The 13,622-nt window shown below is 47.0% G+C and overlaps 1 protein-coding gene across 2 annotated transcripts in view; it reads right to left on the bottom strand.

Moving 5' to 3' along the window:
- Positions 1–13,622, bottom strand: part of Bcorl1 (BCL6 corepressor like 1) — a 64,351-nt gene that overhangs the window by 11,717 nt on the left and 39,012 nt on the right. For both annotated transcript variants that reach the window (XM_031356388.1, XM_031356457.1), the window contains exons 9-12: positions 10,620–10,843; positions 6,078–6,299; positions 3,247–3,413; positions 1,980–2,125 (exon numbers count right to left, since the gene is read on the bottom strand). In XM_031356388.1, coding sequence (XP_031212248.1) covers positions 1,980–2,125; positions 3,247–3,413; positions 6,078–6,299; positions 10,620–10,843 — 759 coding nt within the window. The remainder of the gene's footprint in view (positions 1–1,979; positions 2,126–3,246; positions 3,414–6,077; positions 6,300–10,619; positions 10,844–13,622) is intronic.

Below are 13,622 nucleotides of genomic sequence, written 5' to 3'. Positions count from 1 at the left end.
AAAAAAAAAACAAAAACAAAAACAACAAACAAAAATAAAATACAGAGTGAGTTCCAGGACAACCAGGGCTATACAGAGAAACCCTGTCTTGAAAAAAACACAAAAACAACAAACAAAAATAAAGTGTTAACTTTTAAAGTCCTTTGGAGTTTCTGAGATGAATCAGGGAGGAAAAGCCTACATGCACTCAATAAAGTAACCAGAGGTGCTACTTGACTTGGCCTCCCATTAGACAAGTAATGAAAGACAGAGACGCTTCATTGTACTGGCATATTCTACAGCGGGTTAGTTCATACATGGTTCTGGGAATCCAGAGTGCAGAGCCATGCCGGCATCTAAGACAGAATATACATGGGTATGCACGTATGGGAGGATGCTACAGATGTTGCACCCTTGCAGTGGCTCTGCTAAAAGGATGGATAACCAGTCATTACTGGCCTGTCACTAAGTGACTGGTGAAAAGAAAGCCCTAAGTGGCTATGTCTCGTGATGACCAGATGCTCAAGGACCCAGAGTCAGATGGAAGAAAATGAGAAAGCAAACCTCCGGTCCCCTAGCCTGCAGGATAAGGAAGGTTGGAAAGCCTGAAGCCTATCCTTCAGAGGTTAGTGAAGTTCACTGTCTGGAGGGTGGACAAACCCAAGTCAATCCTAGGTAATCTGCCATCCTTTGCCTCCCTGCAGCCTCTACAATATCCCCACCCCTTTTTCCTCCCATGGGAACTTTTAGTATAGGGTCTCTTACTCCCTCCATTATCAGCTACTCAGCGAAGCTCTTTGTTTCTTTGTTTCTTTCTTTGTTTCTTTCTTTCTTAATTTCTTTCTTTCTTAATTTCGTTTTTTGTTTCTTTCTTTCTTAATTTCTTTCTTTGTTTCTTTGTTTCTTTTGTTTTTCGAGACAGGGTTTCTCTGTGAAGCTCTGCCTGTCCTGGAACTCACTCTGTAGACCAGGCTGGCCTCGAACTCAGAAATCCGCGTGCTTCTGCCTCCCAAGTGCTAGGATTAAAGGCGTGCGCCACCACCGCCCAGCTATCGAAGCTCTCTTAAGCAAGCATGACTCCCGACCTGGAAACCCAGTGCTGCATCATTGGCAGGTGTAGCTGGTGAACAATGGGCCAAAGTTTGAGTAAGAGGGAACCAGACTGTTCTATCACAACTGAAGCCTATGAAGAGGCTCATGGCTGCAACTTCCAACTGCAGCATCCATCACTCAGGCAATCAGAAGGACTAAGCCACGATGTCACAGAGTTGAAGGTCCAATACCTTGAGATAATGACAGAAGGAACTGACACTGAACATGCTCAAAGTATATTCCCCCTTTTCATTCCCATCCTAGCTGCCCACCTCAGATCAACCTGCCTACCTGCAGACACACAATGCTATGTACTATAGAAAAAAAAAATCAATACGGTTGCTTGTGGCCCTGGCCGTGGACCTGAACATGACACTTCACTAGAAGGTAGAAGGTGGAGAAGAGACAGGAATGGAGAGAAGGAGAATATTGGAATGCACAGGAAGTATTGAAGTACCATGGGCGGAGAGCCGTGAAGAATAAAGCATCAGGAAGGGTCCCAGAGGTCCCACTTTAATTACAATCAAGGAGAGATTGCAGCAACAGCAAAACGGGGATTATTCATTCTCTACCACAGACATTCCATTCATAGTACAGGTCAAGATATCTTGCTTCCAGCTAAGAGTATAGCCAGTCTCCCATCAGGAGGCTTGCCCCAGACACCCAGTGGTGAAATGAATCCCTGTAGGAGGTGAGGGCCTTACTGAGGTAGTGGTGTGGACACTCATAGCAATGGACTTTTTAAAGTAGCCAGAAACTGCCAAGACACTGAAGGAACACACGAAGACAGAACACATCCTTATGGGAACTGTCTAGGCCAGAGTTACTGAAGACCTCCCCCGATCCCCTGGTTGAGGAGTCCAAGGTCACCCCTGAGAATTCTGGCTGCAACTATGGTCAATGCTTACCACTGAGGAAGCGTTTCATGTTATCACTGCTGGCCAGCTTCATGGCTGTCTGACCCGAGTAGGTAGCCAGTGTGGGATCAGCTCCATAGGATAGCAAGAGCCAGATGGTTTCCAAGTTGTCATTGACCACCGCATCATGAACTGGCCTGTGGAGGTCAAATAGAGTCAGGGCTACAGGACTTAATGGAGAACTTTTAGGCTACCATATTAGGGGGAAGAAGAGTAAGAAAGAGTAAGAAAGATAGCATGGTGACCTCAGGGTAACTAACCCCAATGCAACATGGGTAAGAGTTAGAGCAGAGGAGCCACCTCTGGCCTACAATTCATATTGTCACTGTGTACCTCTTCTTCTTTCTCATATCTATCGCTCCTTTGTGTTCCCTTGCATCTTTGGACAGTATCTAGAGCACAATGGAGAACAGTAGTAGTTCAGTGGAGAACAGGTCCCTGGTGGAAGTTAAAATTAAAGCGGGTGTGGGTGGTTGTTGAAGAGGAAGGGCCCAGGTGACCGCTCAAGGGCAGGGATAGGTAGGGAGGCTCCACACCAGGCAGCAGCCAAGCAGAGCCTGCTTGGGTCCTTCTACTTGGTATACAGCTCCCCTGGGACCCTGCCAGCAGAGGAGATGGGTGCGACTTCTCTGAGACATGGAAAGGTTTCATGTTTGTCTATGTGTGCACATTAACATGGTAGTGCACTTACTTATCTATGTATTGTGAGTGTGTATATGCATAAATATGTGTGCAGAAGTCAGGAGACAACTTGAAGGAATCAGCTCTCTTCTTCCATCAATGTGGAAGGCAAGAGTGTCAGGCTTGAAGGCAAGTGCCTGCACATACCAAGCCAATCTCACAGACCCAGGTAGTTAATTTTTCAAGCGCACAGAGACTAAATTACAAAAACCCAATCTGGAATGTCACCCCTAGATTAGTTTTCTGCTCAGAACCTAAGGCCTCAATTCCACATGAGACAAATGGGCCACAACGATGATATTTAGGAAGGTTGAGTGGACTTGGCATGGGGCAGGATGAAGCCTGGACAAGCCCAGCCTTCCTTCAGTCCTGTACAGACTGGCCACTGAGGAACTCATCAGCTCCTGCCCCTAAGTTTGCTCCTCGCAGCCCACACACATCCTTTCCAAAGGCTTCCTGGCTAAGGCCTTTTTGACACCAGCAGCTAGACCCTCTGCAAATATCCAGGTTGGAGTAAAGCTCTGAAGCGAGGGACTGAACTGAGGTCTGAGACTCGGCAGAGGAGCAGCCTTCTTGCCTTGTGCCATCCTGCGAGCTGCAGTTCACATTAGCCCCATGTTGCAATAGGATGTTCAGGATATCAGTCCAGCCCCGGGAACAGGCTTCATGCAAGGCTGTGTAGCCTGCGTTGTCACGGTGATTCACATCCTCACTGTGCTTTTGGAGGCAGTAGAGAACAACGTCCTGTAGAAATGGAGACAGCTCTGTGAGCAAAGAGAAGTCTAAGTTTTGGAATCCTCCCTGTTCAACTTGCCACTCCACAAGTGTCTGACAAGTTTCATAGCCTGTCCTTTCTATGAGGAAACAAAAGACATAACTCGAAATCTTCCGTGAATAAACTTAGTTCTCAGCCTCCATTGCCCGGGGGGTCCAGCCCCGAGCTGTTCCCTTGGCAGGAGGAAGACATTTCTTATGGCCAAGAGCACTTGTCTGGGTGGTGATCCGTTGGGTAAGGTCCTCTGCTGCCCAGCAATCGCCTTTCTGAGCTTTACAATATATACATGGGAGCTCTGTCCTTGCCAGGCTCATGAATTCTAGTTAGCCCAATAAGTACAACTCAGTTCTGTTTTCTGCTTTGAGACAGGGTCTTGTTGTAGCCCAGGCTGCTCTTATACTCCCTGTGTATCCAAGAATGATCTTGAATCTCAGATCTTCCTCACTCTGCCTCCTGAATCAGATTAAAGGTATGGACCATTCTATCCATGGAAACTGAGAACTGAGACCAGGGCTCTGTGCCTGCTAGGCAAAGCAACTGAGTTAGATCTGGAGCCACAATGCACTTCTATCATTCAGCCTCCGGTAATGCTACCTTCCTGGAGCTGACTTGGCAGGACCAGAGGTAGAACTCAAGTGACTTGAAGCATTCCTGCTACTGTGGGATAACGCTATGAATAAACTGGGATGGATATTGGCAGTGCCATTGGGTGACTGGCTTCCAGAACATGGTACTCACTAGTTCTGCTGTCAGTGCTCTCAGGAGACAGCATGAGAAGATGTCTGGAGATAGCTACTCTGTGCCTGGGCTGGGGGTGTTGCATCTCACTAATAAGATGCCCACTCTTTCCCACACCAAGTCCAGCTCTGTTCCAGTCTTCCTCCAATTTTCTCCTGTTTGCTGTTCCTGCAGAAACTGGATTTCAATGCATCTCAAGGTCTCCCTGAGAGCTATGCAGACATCCATACTAAATACTCAAGAAAGGTAAACTGGCTGCTTGATGGGGACACCATGAAAGCTGCACAGTCCAGACTGTACACTTACAGGTACAGAAAGCCTAATAAAGAAGGTAAACTCTGGAAGTCCACACCCACAAGCAAATCCCGAGGATATCATCATGGAGTGGGGCAAAGATACATAGCCAGAGGTATGTGTTTCAACAAAGAGCAGTCAGGGATAAAAATGTGCACCAACATACAGCCTCAGGTAAATCTCACCAAGATAAATGAGGGAGTCCTTCCGCTCCTCAGCCCACAGGCATTACAGGATTGGTTTGAACTCAGACAAGAGTGTTATCATATTAGACACATTTTCTTTTCTTTTGTTGGTAGCCCAGGCTAGCTTTGAATTCACTGTGCAGTTGAGGCTGGCCTTCAATTGCTGCTTTGCCTACCTCTACCTCCCAGGGGTTGGGATTATCGCCTGGGTAATCTACCACATACATCTTGCCATATCATTTCATACTGTTATCTGTAGGATTTTCTTTGGAAATAAGACCTACCTCAACAGGCTCTAATCAAGGGCCATAATGTGATAAAATAAGTGCTCAAGGAATGCTGCTTTTTGCCAGGCATGGTGACACACACTTTTAACTCCAGCAGCCAGGAGGCAGAGGTGGGGAGATCTCTGAGGTCAAGGCCAGCCTGGTCTACAAACTGAGCATCAGGATAGCCAGGACTGTTACACAGAGAAACCCTGTCTTGTAAAACAAAACAAAACCAAAGAGGAAGGGAGGGAGGAGAGAAGGAAGGGAAGGAGGGGGGAGGGAGGGAGGGACAAAGGAAGGTAAGAAGGAAGGAAGGAAGGAAGGAAGGAAGGAAGAAGGAAGGAAGGAAGGAAGGAAGGAAGGAAGAAGGAAGGAAGGAAGGAAGGAAGGAAGGAAGAAGGAAGGAAGGAAGGAAGGAAGGAAGGAAGCCAGCCAGCCAGCCAGCCTGCCTGCCTTGTTTGCTCTCATTCCCACGTTTAAGAAAGTGTGTATTGGGCTGGCAAGATGGCTCAGCGGGTAAGAGCACTGACTGCTCTTCTGAAGGTCCTGAGTTCAGATCCCAGCAACCACATGGTGGCTCACAACCACCCTTAATGAGATCTGACGCCCTCTTCTGGTGCATCTGAAGACAGCTACAGCATACTATGCTGGAGCGAGCGGGGCTGGAGCGAGCCATCTGTACTGCTAGTGTACTCATACACATAAAATAAATAAATCTTAAAAAAAAAAAAGAAAGTGTGTATTACAGGTGGGTTAGCTCAGAATTACTGACCATGCTCTTGACCCATCTACCTCAAAGCCCAAATGAGGTGAAACTACAGGAGATAATGTGTAATCATCACCCCGTGTGGTTGGGGGAGCCACTATTCCCCGCCTTATGTAACTGAAGACAAAGAAAATTCCAAATCCCCTTCCTAGCCTAGGGATGCGGTGGATGATACTGTGATACCTTTTCAATGGTCAATTTCTCCTAAATTGACATTTCAAAGAGTAGCACACAGAAGGAGCAAGGCAGCCTCAAAGGCCATGTGCACAGAAGAGGGAGACCATCCAGACGCAGGTCCCAGAGGAACCAATGGTATAGCTGCTCCCTAAGGTTCAGGCCAACGACCTCCTGTCATTGCATGCGCAGGGAGAACTTACTCACCTTATAACCCAGCCGAGCTGCTCGCTGCAGGAGGGTCTCCCCGGCATTTTTATTCACTATAAGTCTCCGTGCTTCTGGGGGAATCTGCCGGGCAGTGGGTGACTCTGAGGCCTCTTCTGGACCAGCACTTCGGTACTTAGAGGGTGTAGATGGTTCTGTGGGCTTCACAGGAGTGGGAGATTTAGAAGATCGTGTTTTCTGTTGGCTCCAACGACCTTTGCTCTGAAAAATAGAAATGAAGTCCTGGATCGGGCCAGGCAACATATCCAATTCATCATGGCCATGCCATCTGGCTGCCAAAGCCACCTCATTACATCCAGCACTCATGTTTTGCTTTATTGAAAGTATGCCAAGTGGCCCAGTTGACTGTCAGCTTGGGAGACTGGAGGCTAGCTTAGTCACTAGTCATGTGAGCTTATTTTCAAAAATAAGGAAAGCATCTGCATTTCCATGGGTGGATAGATGTTAAAAATATCAGATCCTCAGCCCCATAAACCATGGCGTGGCGGGAGGATTGAAAACTGGGAACAGACAGCCCAGTTTCTCTCAAGCACTTGGTAGGCCTTTTCTACCTGGCCTCACTGACCACTTGGTGAAATTTTGGACAAGCTGTGTCTTATAGGCAGTGAGAACAAAGAGACACACAGAGGCAGCAGTCTGACTGGCCACAATTCTCAATACCTTCATCACTCACACATAAACCAGCCCCATAGCTATCCAACCTCACATGTTTTCCTCATCTTTTTTTCATACCATGGCCTAAGATTATATTCAGGCCCATCCTGGGCAGTGGACTGTGAGGCTCTGGAACCAGACAGGGCTGGGTTTGATGTTTGCCTCTGTCATCAACTAGTAAAAAACCCTGAAGAAGGGCTGGAGAGATGGCTCAGCGGTTAAGAGCACTGACTCAGAGCTCTTAACTCCAGAGGTCCTGGGTTCAATTCCCAGCAGCCACATGGTGGCTCACAACCATCTGTAAGAGATCTGATGCCCTCTTCTGGTGTGTCTGAAGACAGCAACAGTGTACTCATATAAATAAAATAAATAAATCTTTAAAAAAAAAAACCTGAAGTAAAGCCTAACTAAAGGACTAGAGGCTGTGGACTCCAAATGCTCTGAGGTCTGTCCTCAGAAGTCACCCACAGGTGCTTCCCTTTGCCCCCATTTTGAATTGAAGGGACATAGAAGGTCCCTGTGCTTGCTCAACTGTGCCTTCCTTGGTCTGTAGGGAGGGGCACAGGTCACTTGTATCTCAAACTCAGGTTCTAGGTGAGGAATAACTGTGTGGTAGTAACTGTAGTCAAAGATGGGAGCAGCCTCAACTGCACCTGGCTCCAAGTCAAAGTTAAGAACTGAAGGACACCTGAGGGGTGTTATACCCTGCATGAATCCACTAGAAAGCAGACAGAAGAGTAACGGGGTAGCCACCCCAATGGACCCTGAGGACCCTACCCCTGATAGTCCAGCTCTTGTGTAGCCCCATTCCCACACTGGAATAAGGCTCACCCAGGTAAGACTACAAAGGGAATGGGGTGTGACTTCCAAGGACAGCAGACACTGTGGCTCCTTTCTGGTTCTCTCTCAATTCATTTTCTGTGAGGAAAGCCCTTTGATGAGAGCCGTGAGGAAGGGAATAGAGGCCTCCTCCCAATTTTGCCAGCCATGTGGATGAACTACATACACCAGGAATGCACAGATGTAGTCCTGCCTAACACCTTGACTGCGACCTCACCCAAAACCCCACACTGGGCTCAGTGAAGCTGCTCCTGAATTCCTGAGCTCCAGGAACTATGAGATGATACATGGATATGTGCTTCTTGTTATATATGTTTCTTGCTGTTTTCCATGGGTAAGTCTTGAATCCCCTAGGAAGTTTTTTTTTTTTTCCTTAATTTCCACTAGGACTCTGTCTCACTACTTTGCTTAAGCTGGCCTTCAGATCCAGGACCAAGCCACCTTTCTTTACCCTCTACACCTAGCTCTCTTAAGTTCCTTGGGGCACAGGTCACACTGTCATCTCTTTTGTTGCTTACAGCACTGAAGTCAGAGCTGGGTGCATACCAATCACAATTATGCATTGGCTTGATTCAAGCTATCCGTGTACAAAAGCCCTGGGTAGTCAAAAAAAAAAAAAAGTTACCTAGAAAGTTACATAAAGTCAAGAAAAGAGCACTAAAAGATAATAAAAGATGCGGGTCCAGGGAACCTGTGCCCTCTGGTAAATCTCAACAAGTCTTGATCGGTTTCCATGGCAGAAGGGTGGAGGTACAATCCCTAGCAAGAAAACACCAACTCTATGATATTTTGTTGCTAGGAAGACAGAGAATATAAGCCCAGGACTGGAAGACATGGGGAAATGTAGCCAGGTTTTGTGAAGCTAAGCCAGGCTCCAGTGGGTAAGTTTCCTTCTGAAGGCCAGGCTGCCAGAGCAGGCAAAAAGGCTGCCTGAGAGGGGGAGGAGTGAGAACATGTTAGGGGCCCCCTCCCCCTCTCCTCTTCCTCCTGGCTCTGAGCCCCTGTGGGAAGAAGCTCTTGTCCAAAGCTCTGCTTTAGTGCTGCAGGAGCATCCCCCATCCTCCCCCTGCCTTGCCTCCTACTACAAAGCCCCGTGCCATGGGGGCAACTGGAGCAGGTGGTGATGCCTGGGAGAGAAAGAAAGGCGGGAGGGAGGAAGGGAGGCCCCAGGGAGAGACAAAACCCTCTCCAGGAGAACATTTTAGCAGACACATTGCCAGACAGAACAAGCAGACAGAAGCATGAGTGTGCTGCTGCATCGAGTGGCTGAGCATTGAGCGGCTGAGCGTCGAGCGGCTGGCTACCTTTGTGTGTGATGGGGCCATCAGAGTATCCAAGAAGGATGGAAAGGAGGGCAGGACCCTGAGACCTCTACCTGTCTCAGAACTGTCTAAAGGTGGCAGCGTTCTCTGCCTACTCACCTGCTTCCCAGGGATGCCCAGAAATGGGCAGAAAGCAGTTATTCAAGAGACCGCAAGACACACTGACCACCGGGACTCTTCCTGAGGCAGACAAATTTGTTTCATGCCCTGATTCTGGCAAGCAGGACCACTGAGTCACCTCTCACAAGTCCACACTGTAAAATGACTGGAATATAAGTGCCTACCTCTAAGAAGTGCTTGGGAATTAAGAGCATCAACAGGAGAGCTGGGGTAAAAGCAACTGCCATACAAGCATGAGGATATGAGTTCGAATCCCCAGAACCCATATAAAAGCTGGACTTGTGATACAAGTGCCTATAATGGGAAGATGGGAGGTGGGGACAGAAAAATCCACAGAAAAAATTGTCATTCCTGCTTACCCAGTACATGCAGCAGAAAAACAAAGAGACTGTCTCAAACAAGGGAGAAGGTGAAGACCTATACCCAAGGTTGTCCTATCACCTCTACACCCTCCATAAACACATACATTAAATAAATAAAGTGACAAGAGGAACGAGGCAGCCAGTGCCAAGCACGTGTCTGTACTCTCCCAGCGGCTCCTATTGCTCCTATAGTCTATGGGTTGGGGCAATGGGTCCCCTGGCATGCCAGATCACAGTTTGTCACGCTATACCTCTACTTCTCTCATTCCTGTCTCCACCTGAAGTGCAAGGATGCATACTGACCCTCAGAGAACACTTTTCATTATCAAAGCCTGTCACAGACATTGCCTCCTTTGGTCCCCCAAGTACCCCTGTGAGACAGAAGGGGCAGGGGGCATCAGCTCCAGTTTTAAAGATGAGCAAATAGACTTGAGTGTCTTGTTTAAGCTGCAACAGTGATTCATGGGGGAGGAAGACGTGGGAAAAGACAGGCATCCACCTTTCGCAGGTACCATTTGGGAATTCCTACTTGAAAGCTAGACAGAAGAATAAGAGCTAATCAAAGCAGCCCAACACGGTCATTTGATTTTCTGTTGTCAATGGCAGGTACCTATCACAGGTACACACTGGACCTTCAATTCACTTCCTTCAAATGTAAAACTAAACCAACACGAGGACTATTTCATTCTTCTTTAGTGGTACATTGTAGAATTCGACACCCCTACAAGTATTATGAACCTTAGAAGCAAATGACCTGGTAATTTTGAAAAGGGTTCAAAGAATACCTGCCTGGCTAATTGCTGAGTACCCAATTCATTCGTTGCCAGGCTTCCTCCTGAGGCAAAGGAACAGGGGTCTCAGAAAGCCCCACAAGTTATATGGACCTTAGTTGTCTCAGAAAGCCCCACGGCTGGTTTCTGGTGAGTTAAACTCAGACAGAAGCTTCTTGATTAGATGTTAACAATCTGTTCAGGCCAATACCCTGCCATATTTTTTTTTAAACTCAAATGAGGTACAATAACTATAACTTCACTTTCCACTGTTCGAATGTGTCCAACGCTTCTAGAACGAGTTCAGAATACTTTCATACAGACCACTGGGCCCCTCCCCCATCTACTTGTTCCCTTTGCCCTCCCTGAGAGAATGACGTGGGGTCGGACCTGCTAGAAAATCTGCCTCTCTAGCCCACAGCCCTCACGTTGGTCCCTTTGGTGGCCACATACCCTTGCCTCTTCTGAGACGTTTGCCATGTGCTTGGTCTTGCACTTTCGTTTTCCTGACGGCTTTTCTGAGTTTTCAAGGCAGGCTGGCTCCTCCAGGCTACTTGGAAGGAAACCATTTGGTGAGTCCGAGATCCCCTGGGCTTTGCTGGACAAGAGAAGGTTCCTGTTCCTGAGGCAGTGCTCTGAACTCTGGGAGGAAGTCTTCTGCTTACGGGCCTTTGAATCTGAACAAGAAACAGGAAAAGAACGACTGTAACAGAAATGGAACACCATCCTTTAGTGCCTTACCCTACTAATCCTGCCCGCCCCCGCCCTCCCCGCTCCCCCGTCACCCCCACCCCCCCTCTATCTGCAGGAAGTGCTTCTCAGCCCTGCCAGCAGGGGGCAAACCATATAACTGGCCCCCCAAAATGTGGGTCATTTTTACCCCAAAGCTCAGAGCAAAACAGAATCTCTTTTCAGCCTTTCTCCACCCCCTCCCTCTCCAAAATCAAAAGCAACTTAGCAGTTTTGCTGATGTATCAAGTACAGTGGGGTTCAAGTACAAAGTGGAGGGCTAACTTTATGAGCTCAGTTCTCCTCACCTACAAATGCCACAGTCTGAAGATATCAAGATCAATGCAACAGGAACTCTCCAGTCTAGTATAGGCCTAGTTAACTTGTGTGTAATGGCAGAAAGATACTGTCTTCCCTGATTGGAAATCGGGTCATTGGTATCACAAAGCAACAACATGTTTCTAGAATTGTAATTTCAAAAGGGCCTACTGCAAACTCTACTAGCAAGAGCCTCACCCCATAGGGTCTGCCCTAAACCTTATGTAGATGACTTAAACCATTCACTTGTATCTACTGGCAATGGAAATGCATGGCTTATGCATGTGGCTACATATGTAGGTGCTGTAATGAACAGTTATAGAGGCCAACATCAGATGTCAGTCTCCTCCCTCCACCTTGTATCAAGGGAGGGTCTCTCTTACTTGTTCCTACACTATATAACAAGTCAGCCTTGAACCCAACATGCAGCCAATGGCTCTGACTTTCTCATTCTCCTGCCTCCACCTCCCAAGTGTTAGGATTACAGGTATATTCCACTTTAGCTAGTTTATACAGTACTGGGAAACAAATCCAAGACTATGCATTGGACAGAAGCATCCTAATCAGCTAAAAACTACATTCTTATACCACTAACTATATAATGGGATAGAAGCAATCTATAATCTCTTTGAACCTTGGTTTCCATACTATAAATGGGGAGAATATAATTCAAGTCCCCCAAATAGTAGCAGAATTAATTGAGGTTATACAAACAAAATTTTCTATAAAGTGTTTTAGAGATTAAGGCATCAATATTATATGACTTCAGTGCAAGCTCTATGGGGAGGGGGTATCTCTGTCCTAAGTCTGAACACCAAGCCTAGCACACAACAGATCAATAAGGCTAGGAAGTAACTGCAACCTCGGTTTCTATCATTTGTGAAATGAAGAGACTAGAATCCCAGAGTTCACAACTCACTGCCACCCCAAACTGGAAATGGACTCTCATCTGGAAAACTGCCAAAGGCAGATGCAGATGTAGGAGTCTCCATTCAAGACCAGAGAACTGGCTGGGGTGGGAGGTGGCGCACGCCTTTAATGTCAGCATTCAGGAGGCAAAAGCAGATGGATCTCTTGAGTTGGAGGCCAGCCTGGTCTATGGAGTGGGTTCCAGGACTGCAAGGACTATGCAGAGAAAACTTGTCTCAAAACAATAACAACAACAAAAAGGAATTGCACAACTGGCTGTAGCTTATGGATTTAAGAGAGAAGCCCTAGCTTTCATAGTAGCCTTCTCTTCCACCTAGTGTATTAGTGGGTTCTCAAAACCCCCCTATTTTTACTTTTTTTAAAATGTTTTCCCTCTCTCCAAAAACCCAAAACACAAACATAAAAACCACCACCAACAACAAATCAGCATAGCAAAAAAATATGAAAACAAAACAAAAAAAAGCCCATTTAAAAAAAAAAAAAGCCCATGGAGTATGTTTTGTGTTAGCCAAATACCGTGTGCATTCGAGCTGGGCTGGCATGGGCTGGGTGGATATACCCAGCCACACTCATTGAGCAAACGTAATTCTCACTATCCCTGCTCCCTTCGGTTCTGAAACAGTTTCTCTGTAAAACCCCAGCTGCCTGGAGAACCACCTGCCTCTGCACCCTGAGTGCTCAGAATTCTGTACTGCTTTTTTTTTATTTTATTTTTAGAGACAGGGCTTCTTCTCTGTGTAGCCCTGGCTGTCCTGGCACTCACTTTGTAGAACAGGCTAACATTGAACTCAGAGATCCGCCTGCCTCGGCCTCCCACATGCTAAGATTCTTGTTTTATAGACATGGTCTCAGACTATGGTCCTGGATGACCTGAAACTCACTATGTAGACCACGTTAGTCTAGAACTCATAAAGATTTACCTGCTTCTATTTCTTGAGTGCTATAATTAAAGGCATACACCCGCCATGCACAGCCTTAATCCAGGGCTTCTGCCCCAACAAGAGGACTAAAGCAAGAGAAGAAACAGAACTGTGCACCTTGTGAAAACTGTGAGAAGCATGGGGAAGCCACATCACAGAGTTCAATAAAGAAGAAAGCAAACAGGCATCTACTCCATGTACCCAAGGGCAGGGAGTATATTCAACTGCAGAAGAACCAGAGCTTTATGCAAGCCTCCTAAAGCACAGAGTGTGAAGGGACAGGTAGGTGCATGGAAAGAGAAGGAAGCACAGGATGAAAGGAGAGGTCATGAGCGTTAGACAGAAGTAAGGTGATCTACCTGGCTTGTCTATTTCCTAATTCTCTGACTCTGGCCTAAAAGCCAAATAGTGTAAGTAAGGGAGACTGGAGCTTTCTGAGGAGGGACATGTTTGTTAAATAATTCCCCCTCAGGCAGGCAGTGGTGGCGCAGGCCTTTAATCCCAGCGCTTGGGAGGCAGAGGCAGGCGGATTTCTGAGTTCAAGGCCAGCCTGGTCTAC

Source organism: Mastomys coucha, chromosome X, assembly GCF_008632895.1.
Source record: "Mastomys coucha isolate ucsf_1 chromosome X, UCSF_Mcou_1, whole genome shotgun sequence".
Taxonomy (NCBI): Eukaryota; Metazoa; Chordata; class Mammalia; order Rodentia; family Muridae; genus Mastomys; species Mastomys coucha.
Note: the sequence above shows the minus strand (reverse complement) of the source record. Positions and strands in the feature narration are given on the sequence as shown.